The 22,454-nt window shown below is 26.7% G+C and overlaps 1 protein-coding gene and 1 pseudogene across 1 annotated transcript; both read left to right on the top strand.

Moving 5' to 3' along the window:
- The first annotated feature begins 207 nt into the window (after positions 1 to 207).
- Positions 208 to 12,866, top strand: LOC145841548 (uncharacterized). Its single transcript, XM_082948904.1, has 19 exons — positions 208 to 344; positions 690 to 806; positions 1,264 to 1,338; positions 2,516 to 2,620; positions 3,056 to 3,148; positions 3,892 to 3,972; positions 4,187 to 4,344; positions 5,508 to 5,693; positions 5,983 to 6,127; positions 6,403 to 8,037; positions 8,279 to 8,408; positions 8,835 to 9,015; positions 9,142 to 9,232; positions 9,334 to 9,420; positions 9,565 to 9,717; positions 10,588 to 10,717; positions 11,313 to 11,345; positions 11,931 to 12,031; positions 12,288 to 12,866. Exons 1-19 carry the CDS (start codon positions 309 to 311, stop codon positions 12,462 to 12,464), a joined length of 3,714 nt encoding a protein of 1,237 aa, XP_082805030.1. The 5' UTR covers positions 208 to 308; the 3' UTR covers positions 12,465 to 12,866.
- A 7,995-nt stretch (positions 12,867 to 20,861) lies between these two features.
- LOC145841547 (aspartate aminotransferase, cytoplasmic pseudogene) lies at positions 20,862 to 22,121 on the top strand (annotated as a pseudogene).
- Positions 22,122 to 22,454: the final 333 nt, after the last annotated feature.

Raw genomic sequence — 22,454 nt, 5'->3', positions numbered from 1 at the left:
TATATAAAGTCGCTAATTCAGTCTATTTTGATAGCTCAAACAATAGATAATTTAAACATACTCATGCTTATTGTTCAAAAACAAACTACTTGAGTTTAAACTTGTAATTTATACATAGGTTTACTTAAAATACGTAGGTAGTATAAATCCTACTTAAAACTTTTTATGTTTATAACTTTAAATACAATAAACAGTGTATACTTTATTTAAGATTACGTTAAACCTTTATAAGTACAATAAAACAACTGGTAAAAACCCTATGTTTGAAAGTTAAAAGTCTAATTTTAAACTGCTAGAAGTATCTAAATATGGAAAACGCTTCAAAAGTGTCTAGAATTGTAAAAGTAAGTTAAAAGAAATTATTTACAGCCTTAAAAACTATTTTAAAAAGTATAATAAAAAAACAACTTGCTGTTCAAAACATATAAAGGAAATAAAAGTTTTAACTCATCTATAAAGTTAATTTAAACTAAGCAACAAGTAATAAAAATCAGAAAGTCATAATCTATAAATCATAAATACTTAAGTTTTACAAAACAAGATTTTTTTTTAATACTTTATAGCTTTACAAAATAAAAAGAATCAAGACATTAAAAGTTCTTTTCGCGAATTGAAAAACTTGATCTTTTTTCAATCAATTAGAGCTTATGCAGTTCAATGTAGCCCTGTTTTAATAACTTTTCTTTTAGGACCAAATATGGTTGATGGAAGAAGTGAAAAATAACAAAATGACGATAGACGACGCAATAAAGTGGCAGAACAGTCAGAAAGAAACTAGTTTTAAAAGTTCTACCGACACTAAAAAGGTTTGAAGAACAAGTATTTAGAATAAATAGTTGGAAAATTTAAAACAAAACGTATTTAAACTGTGTAAAAAGAGTAATATATTTTTAAAAAACAATAGTGAATTCATATATTTAGTTTAAAAACTTGTTATGCTTTATAAACTTTTAAATTATCTTTAAAGTTGTTTTAAATAGTAAGGATGGTACTTTTCAGCTATCTACAAAACTTTAATTGTTAAAAACAAAAACAAATAGTTCTGGAAAAGTAATTATAAAATTTTACTAACATTTTTATTATCAATACATATATCACTTTTGACTCATTAATCTTGACTGGTCCTAAACATTTATTGTTAATTTTGACGCAGATTCTTTTTAAAACACCATAGTTCAATTATTAATAAGGTTTTTACAACTTACCTTTTACAAACCTTATTTATTTTTATTCTTTTTCGTTGAAATTTCGTAAAAAATTCAGTTTAAAAGCCTTCGGTTGAAAACAAAGGTACTATCGAGTTTTTTGCCAAGAAAATCCGTCAAAACTACTGCTGCTGTTAGTTTATTTTTATAAAAAGTTCTTGTTATAGTTTTAAGTTGTTCATGTGAACTTTGTGTTCAACATAAAACGTTGTTCGTGCTTTTATAAAGGGTGCTCACTGCACGAGTTTTGCTTGTTTTAAAGTATTCAAATAAATAAAATTTCTATTGATTTACTTATTATTTAACACAAGCTATAAATATAAACATACTAAATTATTTCAATTTAATAGACTTCTTTATAGGTTTTGATAGTAGCTATGTTTAACTTTGACTAGCAAATCTTTTGAAACAAAGCTATTTCATCAAAATATTTAATAGTATTTCATTGTGTTATGCGAAACTTGTACATAAAACTATACTTTTAAGTCTTTGTTTGAGAACATTTTGTAAGAAGTTTATAAAGATTTTGTCGAAAAATAAACACCCTGCTTTAAAAGTATTTGATTTTAGAACTAACGACTGTATTTAAATCGAATATAAATAATATTTATTGCTATGGTTTTGAAGTAGTTTTTTATTTCTTGTTTTAGTAAAGCAATAACTTTTTTATTACATATTTTATTTTGAATATTTCAAACAAATCAACTAGTTTATATATTCTATAAGTCAAAAAGCTAAATAATAGTTATTTTTAAAACATTTTTTATTCACTAGATAGAAATATTTTATACTGTATTTTTTGCAGCTTTTCTAAAAGATTACCAGGTCAAGTTATAAACTTCATTTAAATTGTACTACAACTGCAAATTAAAATTTACAGTTGTAGATCACAAAGTATTATGTTTTTTTTTAGCTTTAACAAACTTGAAAAATACATGTCGTTCTGTGTATTTATAAGCTATTTTAGACTTCTTTAACATTAAGGTTGTTTTGAAATGTTTTTAACTCATTTTAAAATGTTTGTATAAAATTTTTGTAGTAATCTTTTAATAACTTCAAAGCTCAGTTGTGTATTTTGTAAGCTGTTTTCAGAGTGTAAAAACCAAACAATTTTTTATAAATTTCAAATTTATTTAATTTTATAACCTTTTTTCTATAAATATTTATCAAGTACAAACCTAAAAGGTAAGTAAGTTATACAAATGATATAAGAATTTAAAAGTTATATTTATAAAACCTCATAAATTTGACTTGCTTTCATTCAATGCATTCAATCTTCTACATATAATTTTTATTTAACTTGTCCCTAGAAAATACTACATGAAAACGCTAAGCTATACGACAACGATACAATACAGAACTTTTCAATATTCATACAGAAGATCGGCATTCCTAGAAAAAAGCACATTTTTCAGGTTTAAAAGAATTTTTTTTTCTAATAACTTTTAAATACATTATAAAAACTTTTTATTTAAAATACTTATTATCATTGCAAATTTCTTATTTTAATAGTTTGCTGTTAAATAATACTAATGAGCTTTAGCATATTATTACTATTTCTTTCAAATTGAACAACTCTATGATCTGTATATTTTCTTGGTTTTTTAACATTTTAGCAGTCAGAAAACTAGTAATTTTAGTATAAAAAACAATGCTGTTTTCATTAATGAAGATTAAACATGATTTTGCTTTCTTATCATAAATTCTTCAAATTAGTTTTGAAATTTTATTTGAAAAACTTTTGTTAATATTAAAGAATGCTAGTATTGTTTTTAAAGTTTCTTAAAAAACTTTTGTTCTTGCTTTTTTGAAAGCTTTGACTTATACGTTACAAGTAACTCCATTTCTAGATTGACTTTGAAGGTAAAGTTGTAACGCTTATGGATCGAGGAAATATTGTAAAGAACCACAAGTTCACTACCATATTATCAGCTGAAGGACTTGTAAGACATTTGTTTTTCTCATGTGTTTTATTAAAACAATATTAAGCGCTGTATTTTGATTACTTAAAAAGTTTTACTCTGAACAAAAAACTCTTTGTAGAACAATGAAGCCAAATGTTTAATAATATCTTTTAAAAAATTGTATTTTTCAGGTTTATACTTTCTTCTTGTAAACATTTTTAGAACAAATCATTTCATTTTATAAAACTCACAGAGTTGAAGTACTAAACAGTTTACTTAAACTTTAACAACCCAGGTTCTTTATAAATATAAACGTTGTAAAAACAATTCAAAACAAAGTTTGTGATTAAGTTTAAAAAGCCACGTTTTTTTGACTATTGTTTCACTTAAAGAAGAGAAATTTATTGACCTTTACTGATGTTGCTATATTTTATGTTGATTTTTGTTACTTTTTATGATTAATTTTGTCCTCAGCTTCTATGTTGCAACCTTCCTTTACTAGTTTTAGAAAATTGTTAATTTAGCTAAATTTTAGTTTAAATTTTACGACTAATCAATATTGATTTTTATATGATGAGTTTAAGTACATAAAATTAACAAAATACTATATTTTTATCAAATAGCCGTTTTCGGCTTCTTCACAGTTTTACAAAAACCTTTAACTTTAAACTATTTAAGCTAAAACACTAAAAAAGTATTATAAAGTTTACGAATTTTTGTTTTAAACGTTTATAAAGCGCTATATTTTGTAACTTGAATAGTCAAGTTATGCATCTTTTTAGGACTCAAAGGCTGTACTGATAAGTCTTGATGGTTTTAAGCCATTGGAATTTAACGCAGAAACATTAGAAGATAAAACTAAGGTTAGTTAAAGTTATTTTCAGTTTTGCCTCGTACAAAAAGCATTTAGAACATTTAAAACAAAGTCTTAATATAAGAAAAAAAAATTTTTTACTTCATCTAAAAACAAACAACAAACAGTACTCTTGTCAAAAAACGTCAAAATCAGACACTTTTTAAATCAAAGCATTTCTAACAAAAACAATTGCAATAAAAATAAAGCAATTATAATTTTAGATCTTGCGCTTACTGAACGCAGTAGTCGAAGCAAACGAAAATTCCTCATTACAAAGAACGACGACAAACGTTTTCAAAATACTATCTCTCGACACTCCCTTAATAAAAAGTGGCTTCCTGGAAAAACAAGAAAAATTTGCAAATGATCAGTGGATTAAGTCAGTTTTTATTTTTATAAAAACAATAAAGTTTAAAATTTTTGTCTAAACTTTTGTGTTTATGAACTAAAAAGTTCTTTTTTTGATTATAACTTGTTTTGGTTTTATAAATAAGTTTATGTTTACTTACTAAGCTTGTTTAAAACATCTTATTAAATCATTGGTATCAAATACTTTTATGTTTTAACAAAATATTTTGTACGATTTTTTAAAAAAGCCTACCAAATTTTTCTTAGAAACTTTTAAATTAATTTTTGTGTAGTTGTAAAACAACTTACAAGTAACAAATAATAAATCTATGAATTAAAGAAAAATTGTATGTTTCACACTTCTAAGTACTGTGTGATAGTAAACATTTTTGAGAGCGTACTCATAGCATGAACTTACAAAATAAATTGTTTTTATATTTTAATTGTTGAACTTTTAGAAAACACTTGAAGTTAGTTAGTTTTTGTGTTTTTCTAAACATTTAAGTTTTACATGGCATAAATGTTTTATTTACAACAGTAATTCAGATATTTGAATAAATGTTGGTAAAAAAATATTTAATTCTAATCTTATGATACTTAAAAAATTTAGTTTTAAAGAGTTTGTATATTATTTAAATTGATAACATTAAACAACAACAAATCTATAAATATTTTATTAAATTATAAAAAAATCAATAATATTTTTATACTTTTATTAAGTATAATAAATAAACTAAAACTGACTTTTTTTTTATAAGTCCTTGCTATTTTTATAAGTTCTGTATTAATACTAAAGTTTTTATAGCTATACTACGATTTAGGTTTTAAAACATAAAGCTTCTAGTTTGTAAATTATTTTATCTAAATATTATCATAATTTTATATCTAAATGACAATAGTTTAAAACAAGTTTTCTTTTCCATTGATTTTTATGACATACGTTGTTACTTAGTTTTTTTTTTGCTTTTAGACTTTTTTCAGTCACTTACAACTTTTTTTAATTTTGTTTATATCAAACATATAACAATTTTTTTTTAATTATAAAAAAAATAAGGTGTATAATTAGCTTGGCTATAGTTACATTTGTTAAGTAATAGCAAGTATTAATATTTAAAGCATTTTCAGTTTGTGGTTTTATAGTCATGCACAGCACAGTCAATAAACTGTTTTTATTTACATTTTTTTTACCCCCAGGAGAAAAGTTGATATACGTCAGAATGAGATGACGTACACGCGTGTGGAAGACGATAGTGAAGTAACAAACGAAGACGATGAGGAGTTTCTCAACGTCATCAGGCTGTCGACGGCGAACTGCAGAATATCTGATGTTGATGGTGACGATGGAGCTTTTGTAATATCTACAAATACCGAATCGTATACGTAAGTAGTAGTGTTTAGTTTATTATGAACAGTTTATTAGCTAATGATTTAAGAGTGATTTATTTTTTGAATATTTTTAGTTTTTATATTTTCAGTTTAATAATGTTTTAATTTTGATAAAACGCTTTTGAGCACGGAATAAACTTTGAAAATAATGTTTAGTTATAATTTTGTAGCTACGAGGCAAAAGTATTTATATAGTATACTTTTATAACCTACAAATCTAAAGCATTACCTTTTTGTATATCTAACTCAGTAGTAAAGAATCAAATTAACTTTTTTTGTATAGATTTCGAGTAATACCCGACGATTGTGACCTGAATGAAAAAATAAAGAGAAAAAATTCTTGGATCAACGCAATTAACGCTGCATGCATATCAAAGTATAAAGGAGATGAAAGAAATAAAAAGAAAACTCTAGATCACATATTACAGGCAAGACAAACTTCGCAAAGTTACTTAGTTGTTTTATTTATAAATTATTTGATAATTAAAAATGGTTTTGTTTTTTCTACACCGCTTCAACCAAAAGACATTATCAATCAATCAAATCTCTCAAATTACTAAATTACAGTAATGCATTCTAAATTATAAGATTCTATTGGCTGATTGAAACATTTGTTACAAAACAGTTTTTTTTTGAATATCCTTCAGACCTCTCAAGCTACTACAAAAACATCTGCTTTAATCAAAAAACAATATTTTAACAGGACTTGAGTTGGTACAAGAAAAGTCTGTCAGTCGGCGAAGAAGACGTCTTGAAGAGAAACCTTAACACCATAGTCGAATCCCTCATCGACACCGTAAACGATCTCAAGACTTCCCGGGGCTTGAACGTCCATCCCAAGCAGGATCAGTCGATGCAAAAGAGGAGCAACACGATCGCGTCGCCGAGGAAGATCGCCTCCTCCAAGTGGAAGAAGCTGCAAAAGAGCAGGCTGTTTTTCGGAACCAAGAAGCAGAGCTCTTGTAACGTTTCCTCGGTGAAGAAGAAAACCGCGACCTTGGTTCCTGATAACGTTCTATTAAGTTCGAACGATGAATTTGCAAGCAAGGTGCCGAATGTTGACAACGAAAATGCAAAGCCTTCGTATGACAAACAGAACGTTCCTGTCAAGCCGAAGAGAACCAAGACACTAAAAGGTAAAGCTGGAGACTTTTCAGCTCTTAACAAACAAAGAAACTCTCACCTAACAGAAAACGATACCTTAGCAGATGACAATAGTGTCCAAACACCAGCTACTGGCAATCAAGCTCGCGAAAACAGTAAAGCTGAAACAAATCCACCAAAAATGTCACAACAAAACAGTGGAATTTCTATCAGAACCATATCAGATAGTGGAGTTTCTACCTTAAAGAGCTCGGTTGTGAATGACGTAAACTCAAATGACGTAAATGTAAGCAAATCAGTTGTAAATGACGTACATTTGAGCGAATCTCTTGAAAACATATTGTCTCCTTTGGACGCAATTTTGAAATCAGCTGAAAACTCGCCGAAGATAGATAATAAAAGCTTAGAAGAATCAAAAATTTCAGTAATAATAGACTCAGAAGAAAGAAAAAATACTCAAATTGCTACTTTGAATATAGAAAACTCGCCTAAGATGGATAAAGATAGATTAGAGAAACAAAAAAGTACAGTAATAATAGACTTGGAAGTACGTAAAAATATGACAGGTGATACTAAAGAGACAGGAAATGTTGAAGAATTTAAAACACCTACTATAGACATGCCTAACTCAAATCAAATCATAGTAAATAAAAATACTGATGACTCGCATAAACAAAATAATACCAGCGGAAAAACAGAAACTCAACAAAAAATTGAAGTGCTGAGCGAGGAGCTGAAGTTAAACTCAACTCCATCGAATGCCGAAATAAAAACCACCCTGGTATCACCTCTGGTGCCCTTTCCGTCTATAAAAGAAGAAAAAACCAACTCGGTAGAAAAGCCAATAAGCGAAGATCTGAAGAAAGCGCAGCAAAACATCCTGAACAAAACGATTCCGCCCCCAAAACAGTTCCAATCCGAAAAACCGGGAAAATTATCTCCTGGGAAATTTGAACTATTCCAAACGAACGAGTCACCTGTAAAGCAACCGCTTAACATCCCCCCTCCGCCCCCAACCCCTCAACCCACGGGTATTCCCCCGCCTCCCCAGTCCACGAGTATTCCCCTTCCTCCTCCAACCTTTGGTATTCCGAAACAGCCCAGCGTGCCGCCGTCGCCGCCGGTGGGTGGAGGGGTTTCGGCGAGTGAGAAGATCCTGGAGGCGAAGAAGAACTTTTTGGCGGGAAAAAGCAAAATGCGCGCCATTCACGTCACTGCTGTTCCCAAAAGCATGGTTTGAATAGTTTCTGTTTTATGAATAGAAAAATGCTTACTTGATTATGATCTAAATTTTTGGATACTTTTTGAAAAAAATGTTCTTATTAAATCTTTTTTTTTTATTATGAGTATATTAACTAAGATGTTATTAAAATTAGTTTATAAATAATTATAGTACGTCCTTTTTTTAATTTTGTTTTACTAACAAAGCATTAAACTACTCTATCATTTTTGATTGAAAGTAACTTTGCATCAAGGTGCAAAAAAGTTTTTGGAACAACATGAGCGACATGAGCTCGAAAATAGATTTTTCCAACTTTGAGAAAAACTTTTCCGTCGTAGAAACTACAACAAAGTTTTCCCAAAAACCAAAAATATCTTTAGCCGGTTGGTTTGCTTCAGGCTTAACATTTTCACTTTTTTAAGTTATTTTTAGTATGATTTACAATATTTTTATTTTTCAAAAAATAAACAAACTTATTGACTTACTACGCAAAAAGTTATAATCGTTTTAGTGCTCAAAGTATTATTTAAAGTCGTTTAAGAGTACGCAGTGATGTGATCAGTTAAAGCAGTCTTAAATTTTAATAACACATAGAAATTTTTAGGCCCAATTAATGACTATAAAACAAACTTAAAAAAAATTATTTTTTTTTTCCGATAGGAATAGCATTTTTTTTTTCAACATTTCAAAATTTCATACGACCAAAATTAAACTTTAAATTGAAATTTGTTCAAACTTTTTTATTATATTACATAAGATATTATAGTTCTACAAAATTCTCGTTCAAACCTTTTCTTAAAAAATTTCAGACATAGCCAATAAAAGAAACCAAATAAAAAAAACGTCCTACTTGGACCACCAGCGAGCTCAAAACCTGGGAATATTTCTGGCAGGTTTCAAGTTCAGGGGCAGTGAACTCACTAAAAAGTTGTCAACCATCAAGTTGGAAGAAGGAGGTCTAAAAAGCGGGCATATCGATTCACTTATTAAGTTAGTTATTATTGTGTTGCTATTGATTTTGTATAAGTAGCTGGTCTTTAAAAATTAACTAAACGTTGGTATTACCTTTTTTTATTGAAACTATTGTTAATGACTTTATTTTATTTCAAACTTTAGATTCTGCCCCGAACCAGATCTTAAAAGTCTTTATGAGAAACATCTATCTAAACCAGACGATTTGACCAAAGAAGACCAGTTCATAATGGAAGTAAGAAGCAATTTGCATATAAATACATAATAATAACGTTATGTAAATTAGTATTACTATTTACCTTGTAAATGTTTATTTTACAATAAAACTATTCTTAGCTCTGCTTTATTCCGAGATTGAGTCTCCGTTTGGAACTGTTAAAACAACTTCGAGAACTTCCACAGGAAATAGAAGATTTGCGACCGGTAAGCTTAACTTTGAAAGTCTTAAAGTTACTTCAATTTCATTAATAAAGTGTTTAGTTTTCAAACACTTTTAAACTCCTAAAACAAAGTAATAAAAAAATTTGAACTTTCAAACTTTAAGTACAAGTATTAACATTTTTTAAGGAAATGCATGAAGTGCTCCAAGCTACGAAGGACTTGTTCAACAGCAAAACGTTTGAAGATTTTCTCGCGTTTCTGGTAACTTCTATAAACTATGTGAATGCGCAAAATAACAAGGGAATAGTTCAAGGAATTAAACTTTCTTGTTTAAAACAGGTTGGCAACAAAAAAACATTTATTATACGCTTATAGTGTATTTTAACAAAAAATATGATTAGAATCTTGTGGCACTAAAGCTTATTATTTGTATTATCTAAATGATGTTTATATATAAAACGTAATGAATTAAGTTAAAAAAAGAACATTTTATAAATTTTTTTAATATATCGCAAAATCTTAAAACCTAATATTTTACCTTCAAGTTACTTCATTTTGATTCCGTTACATAACATTATGTTTTTCAGTGTTAAGGAGTCTATAATAAAGTTATTATCAACCGTTAGAAATGTTACAGGTAGTTACAAGTAAACTTAAAAAAATAGAACTCTACGTGAACTTTTTTACCTCTTTGTACTGTTTAAAATACTTTTTGTTTGGCTTAATTAAAACTGATAATAAATTTATTTTTGTAGAGTTATGTAGCTCATTATGCTTGTTTTTTAATTTTTCTAGTATATTATTATTCATTACATACTTTATTGTAAGTAAAGCTTAATAATTTAAAACAATAAGTTATCTTTACTATTTTTAGACGTTTATAAATAATACTTACAACTCAAACAGAAGAAACTCAAAAGTTGTATGTTTAAAATTGATCAATTTTTTACTAATATTTCTTAAAAGATTTATTTTAAAATATGTTACTTAAAATATTAAGTCATTTCTTGCGGTATATTGCTAAATTTTAAAACAAGCTTAAAGCTTCCGAAAACAAAAACTTTTTTTTTCTAAAGTAAAGTTGCATTTGTTTAGCAACAAATAGTTTGTAAACTTTTTAAAATTATATTAAAACATATTTGTTTTATTACTCATATCAACCTAAAATTTTCCACTTGCATCTCAATTTCTACTACTTATACTTTGTAGACATACCAGATGAAAACCAACGATAAAAAACAAACGCTGTTACAAGTTGTAGTGGGTTCCATCAAGAAGAGTTCTCCGGAGATTCTGAAGCTACCAGAACAGCTTGCTAGTGTGTCAAGAGCGAAGAAATGCAAGTTTTTTTTCTTCAGAAATTTTAAAAAAGCATATCTTGAGTATTTACAAATTTTAATGAATAGTTGTGCAAAAACTTTAGTTTTATAAAAATTTGAATATTTTTATGTACTTTTTGTAATTCCTTATGTTGCAGGTTAAGAAACTGTGCGAAAACTTTAGTTTTACAAAACTTTATAGCAGTTTTTGTGTGTGTGCTCTTTATAAAAACTTATGCTTAAAGTTTGTGACTAATAGCCGTTAAAGATATTTAATTAGAAGAATTAAATAGTTGAGTGACACGGTTCAAACATTGTTACGCTTACAATAAAACTAATCTCTTTCAACCATTATTTTATTTCTATACTTTTCAATGATCACAGTTACTTTAGATATTTTATGTTTTTTTGCAGTAGAATCTTTTTAGTTATTACTTAAAGGGGTGAAAAGAAAAAGTTATAACAAAATTAGTTAAAGGTCTTTTTTCCAACTAGTTTTTGAATTTTATAAACTATGAAGCATCATATAGATAGTTTATTATTACAATTGTTTAGTTATAAGTTTAAAAAACAATGTTTTGATATTCTAGAATATAACACAAACTCCATTTTCAGACTCAGTCAAAGCAATAACGGCTGAAGTTGATAGTAAGTTTAGTTATTATTTATAACTTCTTTTTTCAAAATATTTTAATATAACATTTTTTTTAAGTAGTCGAAACTAACTGTTCAACTTATTTAGGATTAGTTTTTGGGAACTTTTATGAACTTAGTAATTAACTATCTAACTATGATAAATAAGTATTGAAACAATTGATTAATAGTAGCACAAATAGTGTAAATTCATACACGTATTGTACAGTATAGATAGTTTCTCTAAGGGGTTTAGTCAGTCCGACTGATTTCATTTACTCTGTTTAAAGGTTTTTGTTACTTTTAATAAATACTGCAAAATGTACATCCCATCGTTTCTACAAAGAAAAAAAAATTTACACAGTTTTTTACTCCAAATAACATAAACAAGTTAAAAATATTAGAAATCTTACTCTAACTTGTGAAATTTATTTTAAGTAACTCCACTTAAAACCACAATCTATATACCTAAACAAATTAACATTACTAAAAGGTTTGATATCATCAAAAAAATGTTTTTTAATTTTAAGTACTTTATTAATTAAGCTGAATAAAAATGTTTTAAAATTTATTAACTTATGATTTCTTATTTTTTAACAGTCATCAGAAAATGTCTCACAAAAGCCAAGAAAATATTAAAAACATTAAACAAGAAAAAGTTATCAGAAAAAGAAATCACCTACTTCTGCAACGAATGTGAAGTAAGACCAAACTAAACTAATTTATTTTAAACTAAACAAACAACTAACACAGAATGACAGGCAGACTAGGTAGTTTACCTTTTTTATAAACAATTGGATAGCTTATTCTAAAAAAAAATACTATATAAGGTAAAAACAATTGAAAAACTGTCTAAATTCATACAAAAGCATACCGAAAAGATTTTTCGTTTACTTCAAACACTTTCAATAAAGTTTATTCAAGTAGAACATACAATTAAATTAACAACTAACACAGGTCATTATAAAAGAGCTTGAAGGCTCGCTATTCGAAATGACGGATTCCCTGAAGGACATCAACAGGTTCATGGGAGAAATGCTGATCAAGTTTGGGGAGCCCCCTTCGACTCAGTCCCAGGACATATTCGGTTGGGTGGACGAGTTCATATTCAACTTTCAAAAAGCGCGAAACTGAAAATTGAGCATTGTAACAAGTTCACGGCTTGCATCTGTACATCTAAACCAGCGATTCTCAACCTTGGGTAAACTTCCTTTATTACAAATTGTGTAAACTAATACTTATTGATTGTTTTTTTTTTAATTTATAAGTTGGTATTTAACTGTAAATTTTTTCAAGTTAAAGAATATGTTTAAAGTTTACGATTTTTTATATTTAATAAGCTTGAAGTTCAAAAAGTATAGTTTTTTCCACAAAATTAAACACTGTTTTGTATATTGGGGGTAAATTTGGTAATTACTTTCCAAAACGGGGTAAAACATGAAAAAAAGTGTTAGAACCGCTGGTCTACACAGTAATCTATACATCTTGTGTATATAGAAAAATTTTAGTTGTGCACAAAAGTTTTTTTTAATGGAAAAAAAATTCAGTCGAAGTTTTTATGTCTTTTTCAATTATAAAAATCTATTCTTAACGTAAATTGAAATTTTTTAACACGATAAGTTAAACTTAAAACTTTAAGATATTATAGTGTTTTTTTTTGTTTTAACTTTTTTGTAGCCTAATGTGCACAAAGTTTATTTTACTTTAGTTTCTGTGCACAGCTTTTGAAAAGGTTGAAGACTACTGATGAATTTTTAATCTAGTTTTTAAATACTAGATTGATTTGTAGTTTGTAAATGTTTGCACTTGTTTTAGTGTCTTGAGCGTTTTAATATGTTTGATATTTTTAATTTGTAATACTTTCAAAAAATGAATTTTTAGATCAAAAACCCTGGTTACTTATTGGTTATAAAAATTTAGTATCGATTATTTTTTAGCTAAAACTTTTTTTTGTTATTTTCTTAACCTTATGGTTCTAATATCTTTTAATAAATCTACATTTTTTGAAACTTTTATTTGTTGTACTTTACCTTAGCAAACTTGACGATTTAATGTACATTTTAAAACTTATTTATTTTTTAATACGTTCAACTTTTTTAAATTTAATAGGATTTTTTTGTTTGCATCGTAAAACGTCAACTTCCAAGTATTTTACTAAATTATGCTCTACTATATTGACATAAAAACTATTGTTGAAACGCTAAATATAAATCTAATTATTATATTAATACACTTCCTTGTCCGTAGTAAATTTAGTTGAAATACCATAAAAATTATTTTAATTATGATAAAGCTATGTTTGTAAAGTATTATTGGAGCAGTAATATTTTAAAAAATATTCAAAAATTTTTAATACCTTTTTTGTTATACTTTTGTTCTACAAACTTCAGAAAACGCCAATAGTAAATAACAACAACTTGTTGCTGACTTGTTTAAGTTTATGGGTAAAAAAAAATATTTTAAATTAAGTTGCACTTATGCTTGATTTTTTTTTTCAAGTTAATTTAAACAAAATGACAAATATTTATGTTTACTCTAAACTTATTCGAACATTTTTTTGCTATGTGGGATTTGATATTCTTCTCAATATCAAATATAATTAAAAGGGCGTTAAGCTCTTACTTAAGAGTTTTTCTGTTAAATATGATACATGCCTTAAATATTATACTTCTTTAATTTCCAATTGCTTTAAAGTTAATACAAAATTAAGTTTTTATTTACAAAATTGATAAATCTTAATTAAATTTCTTAGTTTTTTTTTTCATAATATATTGCTTCGACTTGAAGATAACATTAAACAGGTATAAAAAAAAAAATTCATGATTAGCTTCTTTTAATTTTATCAAGTATCAAAAAAGAAATATTCTCATAAGTTTAGTTGATATACTTGAGAAACTTTAAAATTCTCAATTTTTTTTAAGTTTTTTAGAAGAAACTTTTTTTACTGTAAAAAAAGCTGTCATCAAGCTAAAAGATTATTTTAGCTACACTTTTGTTTGTTGGAACAATACGAAAAACCAAAACTCTTATTTAGATTTTTATACTAGTTAGTTTGTTACAGTAGTTGACTGAAATACTCAAAAGTGTGTTCAGTTTTTTTTATAAAATATTAAACTTTATTAGTACATTTTATTAGTTAACTTTAAGAATTCTATTTACCAAAGCAATGCTTTTTGTTTTTTAAATAAACTTTTTTTGACAAAACATTCTTTTAGAGCAATTTTTAGTGTTTTAAACTTAGATTAAGTTTGAAAGCATAACAAGTTTTATCAAACTTTTTGTGCCGATATTTAAAAAGTTATCAAAGAAAATTTTATTACTAAATTAAAAAAAAAAAGTCGTATTAGTCTTGACTTTTAACTTTTTTTTTTTGATTACAAAAAAAAACTATCTTAAAAACGTTTTAATTATAAAGAGTTCTTCTATTTTAGTTAAGTATATTAATATAAGTCTACTAACCGACAAAAAAATAAAGCTTAAAAAGTTTGGTCCAAAGACCTGGTGTACGAAAAAACCTTATGGCTAACGAGTCGTACCCCATGATACAGTTTAATGTCTTGTCCAGGAATGTTAAGTGTTTCAAAATATAAATAAAAGTAAAGCATATTTTGTTGACAAAATTTTACTACATTGATAAAAAAATAATAAACTACTTTGATACTCTATAAAATTTTCATTTTGTATTACTTAATTTAATTTTCACACGGAATTTTAAATTAAAATAAAAAAAGGATTTGAAGATTTTTTGAACATTTTATACTTCATATTACATTTTAGTCTACAAAATAGCTGAGTTTTAGTTATGTTTAAGCATTTAAAACTGAATGAAAAACTTAGTTCTGTTATTTGCCCCATACTTAAATTAGAAAAATAAGGTAAACAGTTATGTTTTGCAAGTTAAAGAAAATTAAAAATTAATTAGAATATGTATTACTTAACTATATTTGTTTTTATTTTAAGTATAGTATATGTATTTAGATAGTTTAACATTTTAAACTGCATAATTTAAACAAAGTAAGTTTCTGAATAGGTTTCAAGCTTCTTACTCAGTTTTAGTTTTAAGATCAAAACAAATTTAATTTGTGTTAAAATTTAAAATTAGTCTAAATGTATTATTATTTTTTCTTTTCGTCTGATAATAAAGTTTTTTCTAATTTTTTACCATTATAAATACCAGTTTTATTACATCACAATATAATATAATAAACAATTATTTTTGTTTCTGCTGTTTATTTTTCTACGACTTTGTACTTCTTCGTGTACTGTAAATAATTTTGTTGTAAAAAGTTAACTTAATATCAAACAAAAAAATAATTTGTAAGCACATTGTTTTATTTTACACATTTAAATATAAATACAATTATTTCTACTAAATTGCTATGACTTTTATATTCATACAGCAACTTTATTTGATACTTTTATTCATTAATATTTTATGTCCAAGATTTTAGGGTATCTTCTAAAAAACTTAAAAACAATTAATTTTAATGATTGTTTTATATGTAGCTCGATGACCAGAAGGTATTAGTTACACCAGGTCACTGACCAATTACCATAGTTTTAAGCGTTCACGTTTTCCTTTTTTCATAATGTATTTTATAAAAGTTTTGAGCGTTAAATGTTATGTAAACTTTACTTTGTTATATCCTTTGCAGTAAGGCTGCTAAGATTTATAAAACAGCCGTTAATTGACATAACATTCTTAAGTTGGGCAGATATAAATATTTCAGTAGATTGAGCAAGTAAGACTATTTTGGCTTAAGTTTTTTTGTAGTAAAATTTCCTAGTTTGAAAAGTTGTTAGACAACACTACAAGCTAGTAAAAATTTTTATATGTGGGGTCAGTCTTTTTTGCAACAACCATCAGTATTGGAAACATAGTAAGTCAACTAATTGTATTTTCAAGTTCAAAGTTTTCAGTAATTCTGTTTTTTAAACGATTTAACAAAGTTAGACATTAACATGCAAGTAAAATTGGATCCTTGTAAAGAAGTTAATATTTTATAGCAATTTATATAAATATTAAATGTTTACTCAGATATACTGCATGACTTTCATAGAATTTTAAATACTTCGTAAACAACATCCAAGCTAGGGTTGGTATTTAGATCAATGTTATATATTTTTGGTTCAAATTCAATACCTTGCAATTTGATTGATATTATAACATTTAGCCATTTGAAATTAAAATATTTAGTGAAATTTAGTTGTATTATTAATAATTTAAAATTTACCTGACTATTGCCTAACATGATGTCGCACCAACATTGAGCTGAATTTAAATAGTGAGCTTTATTATCATATTTATTTAATTGTCATTTTTACCCATAGTTTTTTGTTTAAAATTTTATTTATAACTATATATTTATAATTATACTAAAAATTAGAATTTTTCTCTCTGTTCAACTGTAGTTAAAACAAGCTTAATACCTAAAACTTATATAATAAATATAATAAAAGATTTAATTGCTTTATTGTGTACAATAAAAGTGTTAAAGTATTTAAGATATACTAGTTGACAATAAATAAGTTTAGTGATATTTATGTATTTATATAGCTTGTTTTAAGCAAAATGTCTTTTTGATAGCAGTTTTGATTTCAACCTAAACATATTCTTAAAAAATACATCAAATGTAAATATGCACATGAGGCTGGGTAGCTTCGAATTTCCACTACTGTTTTTGAATTACTTGAAAGTCATGCAACTAATTTGCATAATTGCTGAGTCAGCGATTTTATCTTGTTTATTTTTTTATTTTAATAATAAAATTATAACTTTTGATTTATTTTGTTTTATGTTTGGGTAAGATGGGTTAGGTTTAAGGGTATAATTATTAAAAATTGAAAAAAGCTTTAAAATATTTTGCTGACACAGCAAATATGCAAATTAGTTGCATGATTTTCAAGTAATTCAAAAACAGTAGTGGAAATTTGAAGCATATGTTTAGTTATGTTAAGTTTGTTTGAAACATATCTTTTATTGCTCCTAGAATTCTCTCTTGTCCTTAATAATTTTGTTTTAACTATAATTATTGACACTAATTAATGTTTGTGAAGTACATTTCTTTTAGGAGAACAGTTACAGTGCAGTTTTGAATAACAACATTATTTTAAAACATTTTCACCTCATTTAGATTTAAAAATTGTATTTGTACCATATTGTAGTCTTAGTTGGTTAAAATTATCATTAGGAGTAAACATAGATTGGAATAGTTAAATAATTTAAAAATATTTTTTAAACATTTAAATTTTTTGTATTAGAGAAATTTATAATACTAACTTTGCAGCGTTTTGAATTTAAGAGTATGTTTTTAAGTTTTAAAAAAATTACAAGCAGCAAAAAATTGCAACTTTTGCTACTAAGAACTTTTTTTTCATTTTTCTCTTCAATCTATTGTTTGTCTCTGTTGGGAAAATGTTGCAACAACTCATTTAAAAATGAGTGATAATTATTTTTTAGACAAACAACAATTTTTACCTATATCAAAATTTTTATTTTCAAAATTCAATACAACAAATATAGTAAATAATTATAAATAGCAAAACATAAAAGAAAGTACTTTTATAGAAATTTTGTAGATTTTGATTGTATTTTCTTTTGAAATATGTTGTATTTAAACATTATTTTAATTTTGTAGCTTTGTTTTATAATTAAGGCTATGTTTGCCAAGTTTCATACATATCTGCAGAATTATTAACTGTATGTTAATTTTCCACAGTTTTTTTCATTAAAATTATGTTAACATATTGTACATGTATCTTCAACACATCTGCATAAATATCTTATAAAACCATAAACTTTAATAAGAAATTAAGGAAAAAAATTAGTTTTATGTCTTTGTCTATGCATTTCAAAATTTAGGGTGTTTGAAAGTTTAACTTATTTTACTGAAAACGTCTGATTATTCAAGCAGAATGATTAATGCAGATTTGTACTTTATCCAAACAACTAAGACTTTTTTTTTAAATATTGAAAACTCTAAAAAAAGCCTAAATTTAAGTCATTCTAGCCAGTAGTTATAAATCATAATTACTGAGCAGATTGACTTTAGGATGTTGTTTTAAAACAGGTCTTCATTTAATAATGTTAAGGCCATAAGGGGAGGTAAGCCATGTTTTTTTCAAGTTGATCTTATTTTATAGAGTTTTTTCTAAGCTTAAAGATGATTTTTATCGTTTTAAAATATTTGAATTATTTTTTGAGATATAACCAGTCAAAGTCGGGCCGCATAATAGGTTCCCTATGGGAAGGGAAAACTAAAACAGCAAAAAAAGACTATTTTATTTAAAATCTATCTCCTCCTACATTTTTCAAGCATTCTTCTTCAAACTTTCACATTCTAATCTTTATACAATAACAAAAAAACGTTACTTTGGACTTTGAAAAATTTTTCTGTAAAAATATTATTTAAAAAAAAATTTTTTTTTTTTTTGTGATAAAATTTTTATTTTTCTAAATTATTTAAATTCATAAGTATCTTTTTTTTCTTTTAATATAAGGAACATTTCCTTGAAATTTGAAGAAGATTGCTTGAAAAATGAAGGAGGAGATAGGTTTTTAGTGAATTTTATAATTTCTTAGAAAATTGACTCCAAAAAATTTGCAGTCCGTACGTTTATATTGGAAACTTTTTACAAAAAATTAAATATCTCAAAAGTTAAATGTTATTTTTGAATTCTATAAAAACACTGGCTTGTAGTTTGTACTTAAAGTTTTCTTATAAAAGCCAAAGTTAATTTTTGTAAAATAAGTCTTTTACCCTCCCCCCCATGGCCTTAATAATTACATAGGCAATTTGCTAATATGGTTCTTTTCCTGAGTTGCTATGTACCCTCCTCCAAAAAAATTTATTTTTTTGCAAATTTTAATGATAATTTATTTTCCAATGTAATATTCCTACTAATTTAAACTTACAACACGAAAAAAAAAGAGAAATATATATTTTTAATTTGATGTTTCTTGAACAGCTAAGTTTAAACTTCTAATTAGTTTGAAAAAGTTTACATATCATATGACTTTATATTTCAAATTACTTTAAACAGTGTATATATTTTCTGAATAGTATAATATTGGACATTGGTACATTGATATTTTCTCTTTGCAATAGTGGTTCTAAATAACATATACTTGTAGTTTAAATATAAACTTCTAGAAATGTTAATTTTTCTAATACAGATTCTACAAGGATATTTTTTTAATGATACACTTATAGAATAAGAAATATATAATTGTATAGTATTTAAAAAAGAATAATAACAAGTGGTTAAAAATAAGGTTTTTCTTTGTTAGCATACTCATTGTTGTTTTAAAACTATGTTTTTGAGGTAGACTTATCAATAAACTATTATAATTTCACAAAACTTTTTAGACTTTGATATGAGGTTTTTTTAAACATTATATAAATCAAGTAAGTTTATTTTCAACTAAACTGAATTAGCTAACCTCATTTCTTAATAATAAAAACTATAAGTTTCTTAGTTCAACTCTCAATGGCGTCATTCAACTTTTTGTACAAGAATAGAAAAATAATATTAAACTGTGTTTTGTATGTAGTTTAAGGTTCAACTTATTTAAGCTTTAATCTAATCTAAACTTTACTTGCAAGTTTCCATTATTCGTTTAATTTACACTTGTATAAAAATATGTTTGTTATGTTTTAGAAATTTTAAATCTTTTGAATAATCATAAAGGACTTTAAACCTTTTTTGAAAATTTACAACACTAACATTTTATTAAACAAAGCATAGCACAAGTGATTTTCATTTATAGTTTCTTTAGCATTCATTGGAATTTTAAGTTACTGTTATGGGTCATGGCATCATAAATACTGAATAAGTATATTTTTAATTATAATAGTAGGTTGTTCTAAGAAAATATCCAAAATTACATAGCTATTAAAGCAAGTAGTTTTTATATAAATAGTAACTTAATTTTTTAACTACAGTCAATTTGTCAAATTTTTTCATATTGTTTGAATAAATTATAAGTTTTGTCATGTTGTAGATTTAAGGAAGTTAAAAAAATTCCATAGCTATTAAGTAAGTGTTTAAAAAACAATTATCAATTTTTAAGTAGTTAGTTTTCCTGCATTGTAAATTTATTACAAAGTAAAACTAAGAAAAAATTTTAGTTTTAAAAAGTCAAAATTACTAAACTTTCCAGCTAAAAACGTAATGTAGTTTTAGAAAGTTCAATTAGTGCTAATTTTTTAATTGAGTTTTGTTAGCAAGTAGTAATCAGTTTTGTTTAGAAATTAGCTGTTCATTTTTTCTTCAGCTTTTAATAATCAGGTTACTATAATTTTTTTAGCATTGTTTGTTTTTAGATATTTGTAAAAATATTAGATATAATTTAAACTTTCAGTTCTTTCAAGTATTTATATTTATCAGTTTAGCAGTTGGTTTTTAATTTTTTTAAAGTTTTATATGATTAATCATGTGGCTTTAGTCAACTGCAGCAAACATAAATTTAGAGTATTTAGTTTAGAAATTAAGTTTATTATAAGGTAGTTGCTGCTTAAAATGAATACAATGACTTCAGTTGAGTCACTGTTTGATAACGTTCCGCTCAGAAGACCTGATTCCTTTTTTCAAATAAACACTCAATTTAAAGATGACCCCGAGAGAAACAAAATCAATCTCTGCGTTGGAGCTTACCGCAATGAGAAAAGCAAACCTTTGGTTCTGCCTGTGGTGCAAAAAGTAAAACAACTGCTGTCTGAAAATGCAAATTACGATCATGAGTACCTCCCAATACTTGGTTTGCCCGAGTTCAGAAGGGCTGCCATGGAGCTTCTGCTTGGCGTGAGTTCCACTGCGGTTGTCAACAAAAGGTCAGCGGGAGTTCAGTGTTTGTCTGGCACCGGAGCGCTGTGTGTTGGGGCAAAGTTCTTAAAGCTCCACTACAACACAAGAAACCCTCAAACAGAAGTTTACATTTCAGACACGTCACAGTTTAGATATCACCACATATTCAAAAATGCAGGTTTTGACAGCATCAAAACCTACAGGTATTGGAACAACCATAAAAAAGCGCTCAACTTTGACGGGTTGATCAGTGACTTGACAAAGGCAAAAAAATTTTCAATTGTGGTCTTGCAAGCTTGCGCTCATAACCCAACTGGCATTGATCCAACGCTGGACCAATGGAAGGAAATTGCAAGTGTTTGTAAGCAGAGAAACTTGTTTCCCTTCTTTGACTGCGCCTACCACGGCTTTGCGTCGGGAGAGCCTGACTTGGACGCTTGGAGTGTAAGGTACTTTGTACAAGAAGGCTTTGAGCTTTTTGCCAGCCAGTCTTTTTCAAAGAACTTTGGCTTGTACAATGAGCGAGTAGGAAACTTGACAGTGGTCTTTCAGAGTCCTCTGGTCATGTCGAAAGCCCTGTCACAAATAGAAAAAGTCATTAGAACCCTGTACTCCAACCCGCCCAACTACGGAGCTCAAGTTGTCTCCACCATCCTCAACGACCACAACTTCAAGCAGGAGTGGCTGAAGGACGTGAAGAAGATGACTGGCAGGATACAGCAGATGAGGGACTTGCTCTACCACAAGCTCATGGACAGGAAGGTGCAGGGGAGCTGGAAACACTGCTTGGACCAGAGCGGGATGTTCTTCTACACCGGGCTGTCAGAGGAGCAGGTTGCGTTTTTGAAGGAGAGGCACATTTATGTGATGGAGAACGGCTGCGTTAACATAAGTTTGCTGAACAGCGCCAACATTGACCGCTTTGTCAGATTTGTCTTTCAGAGCATGTGCGATTGCAAGCTTTTTAAAGAACAGTGCTACTAAGATTTATACTGTTAGCAAATTGCACCTTCTATTTTCTCTTGGTTGATACATTTAATTATTATGTTACTTGTTTTTACATAGTATTTGCAGAAACTTGCTAAGACAGTTTAGTTTTGTTTACAGTTATAGATGATAGTAGTATCATAAAAACTATTTTTGACTAGTAGTTTTGTTTTATGTTGATTTACTACTTGAAATATTTTTACCATAAAAGTTTAGTTTAATTTAAATAACCTATGTTTCTCCACTGTAAATATATTTATACAAAATGCTTTTCTTCAGGCAGTAAATTAATAATTAAATAGTACCTTTTAAATAAAATTTCAATTTGAA

The sequence above is a fragment of the Thalia democratica genome, chromosome 7, assembly GCF_965202585.1.
Source record: "Thalia democratica chromosome 7, ktThaDemo2.hap1.1, whole genome shotgun sequence".
In the NCBI taxonomy this organism is placed as follows: domain Eukaryota; kingdom Metazoa; phylum Chordata; class Thaliacea; order Salpida; family Salpidae; genus Thalia; species Thalia democratica.
The sequence above is the reverse complement of the archived record's forward strand: the minus strand, read 5'-3'. Positions and strand labels throughout refer to the sequence as shown.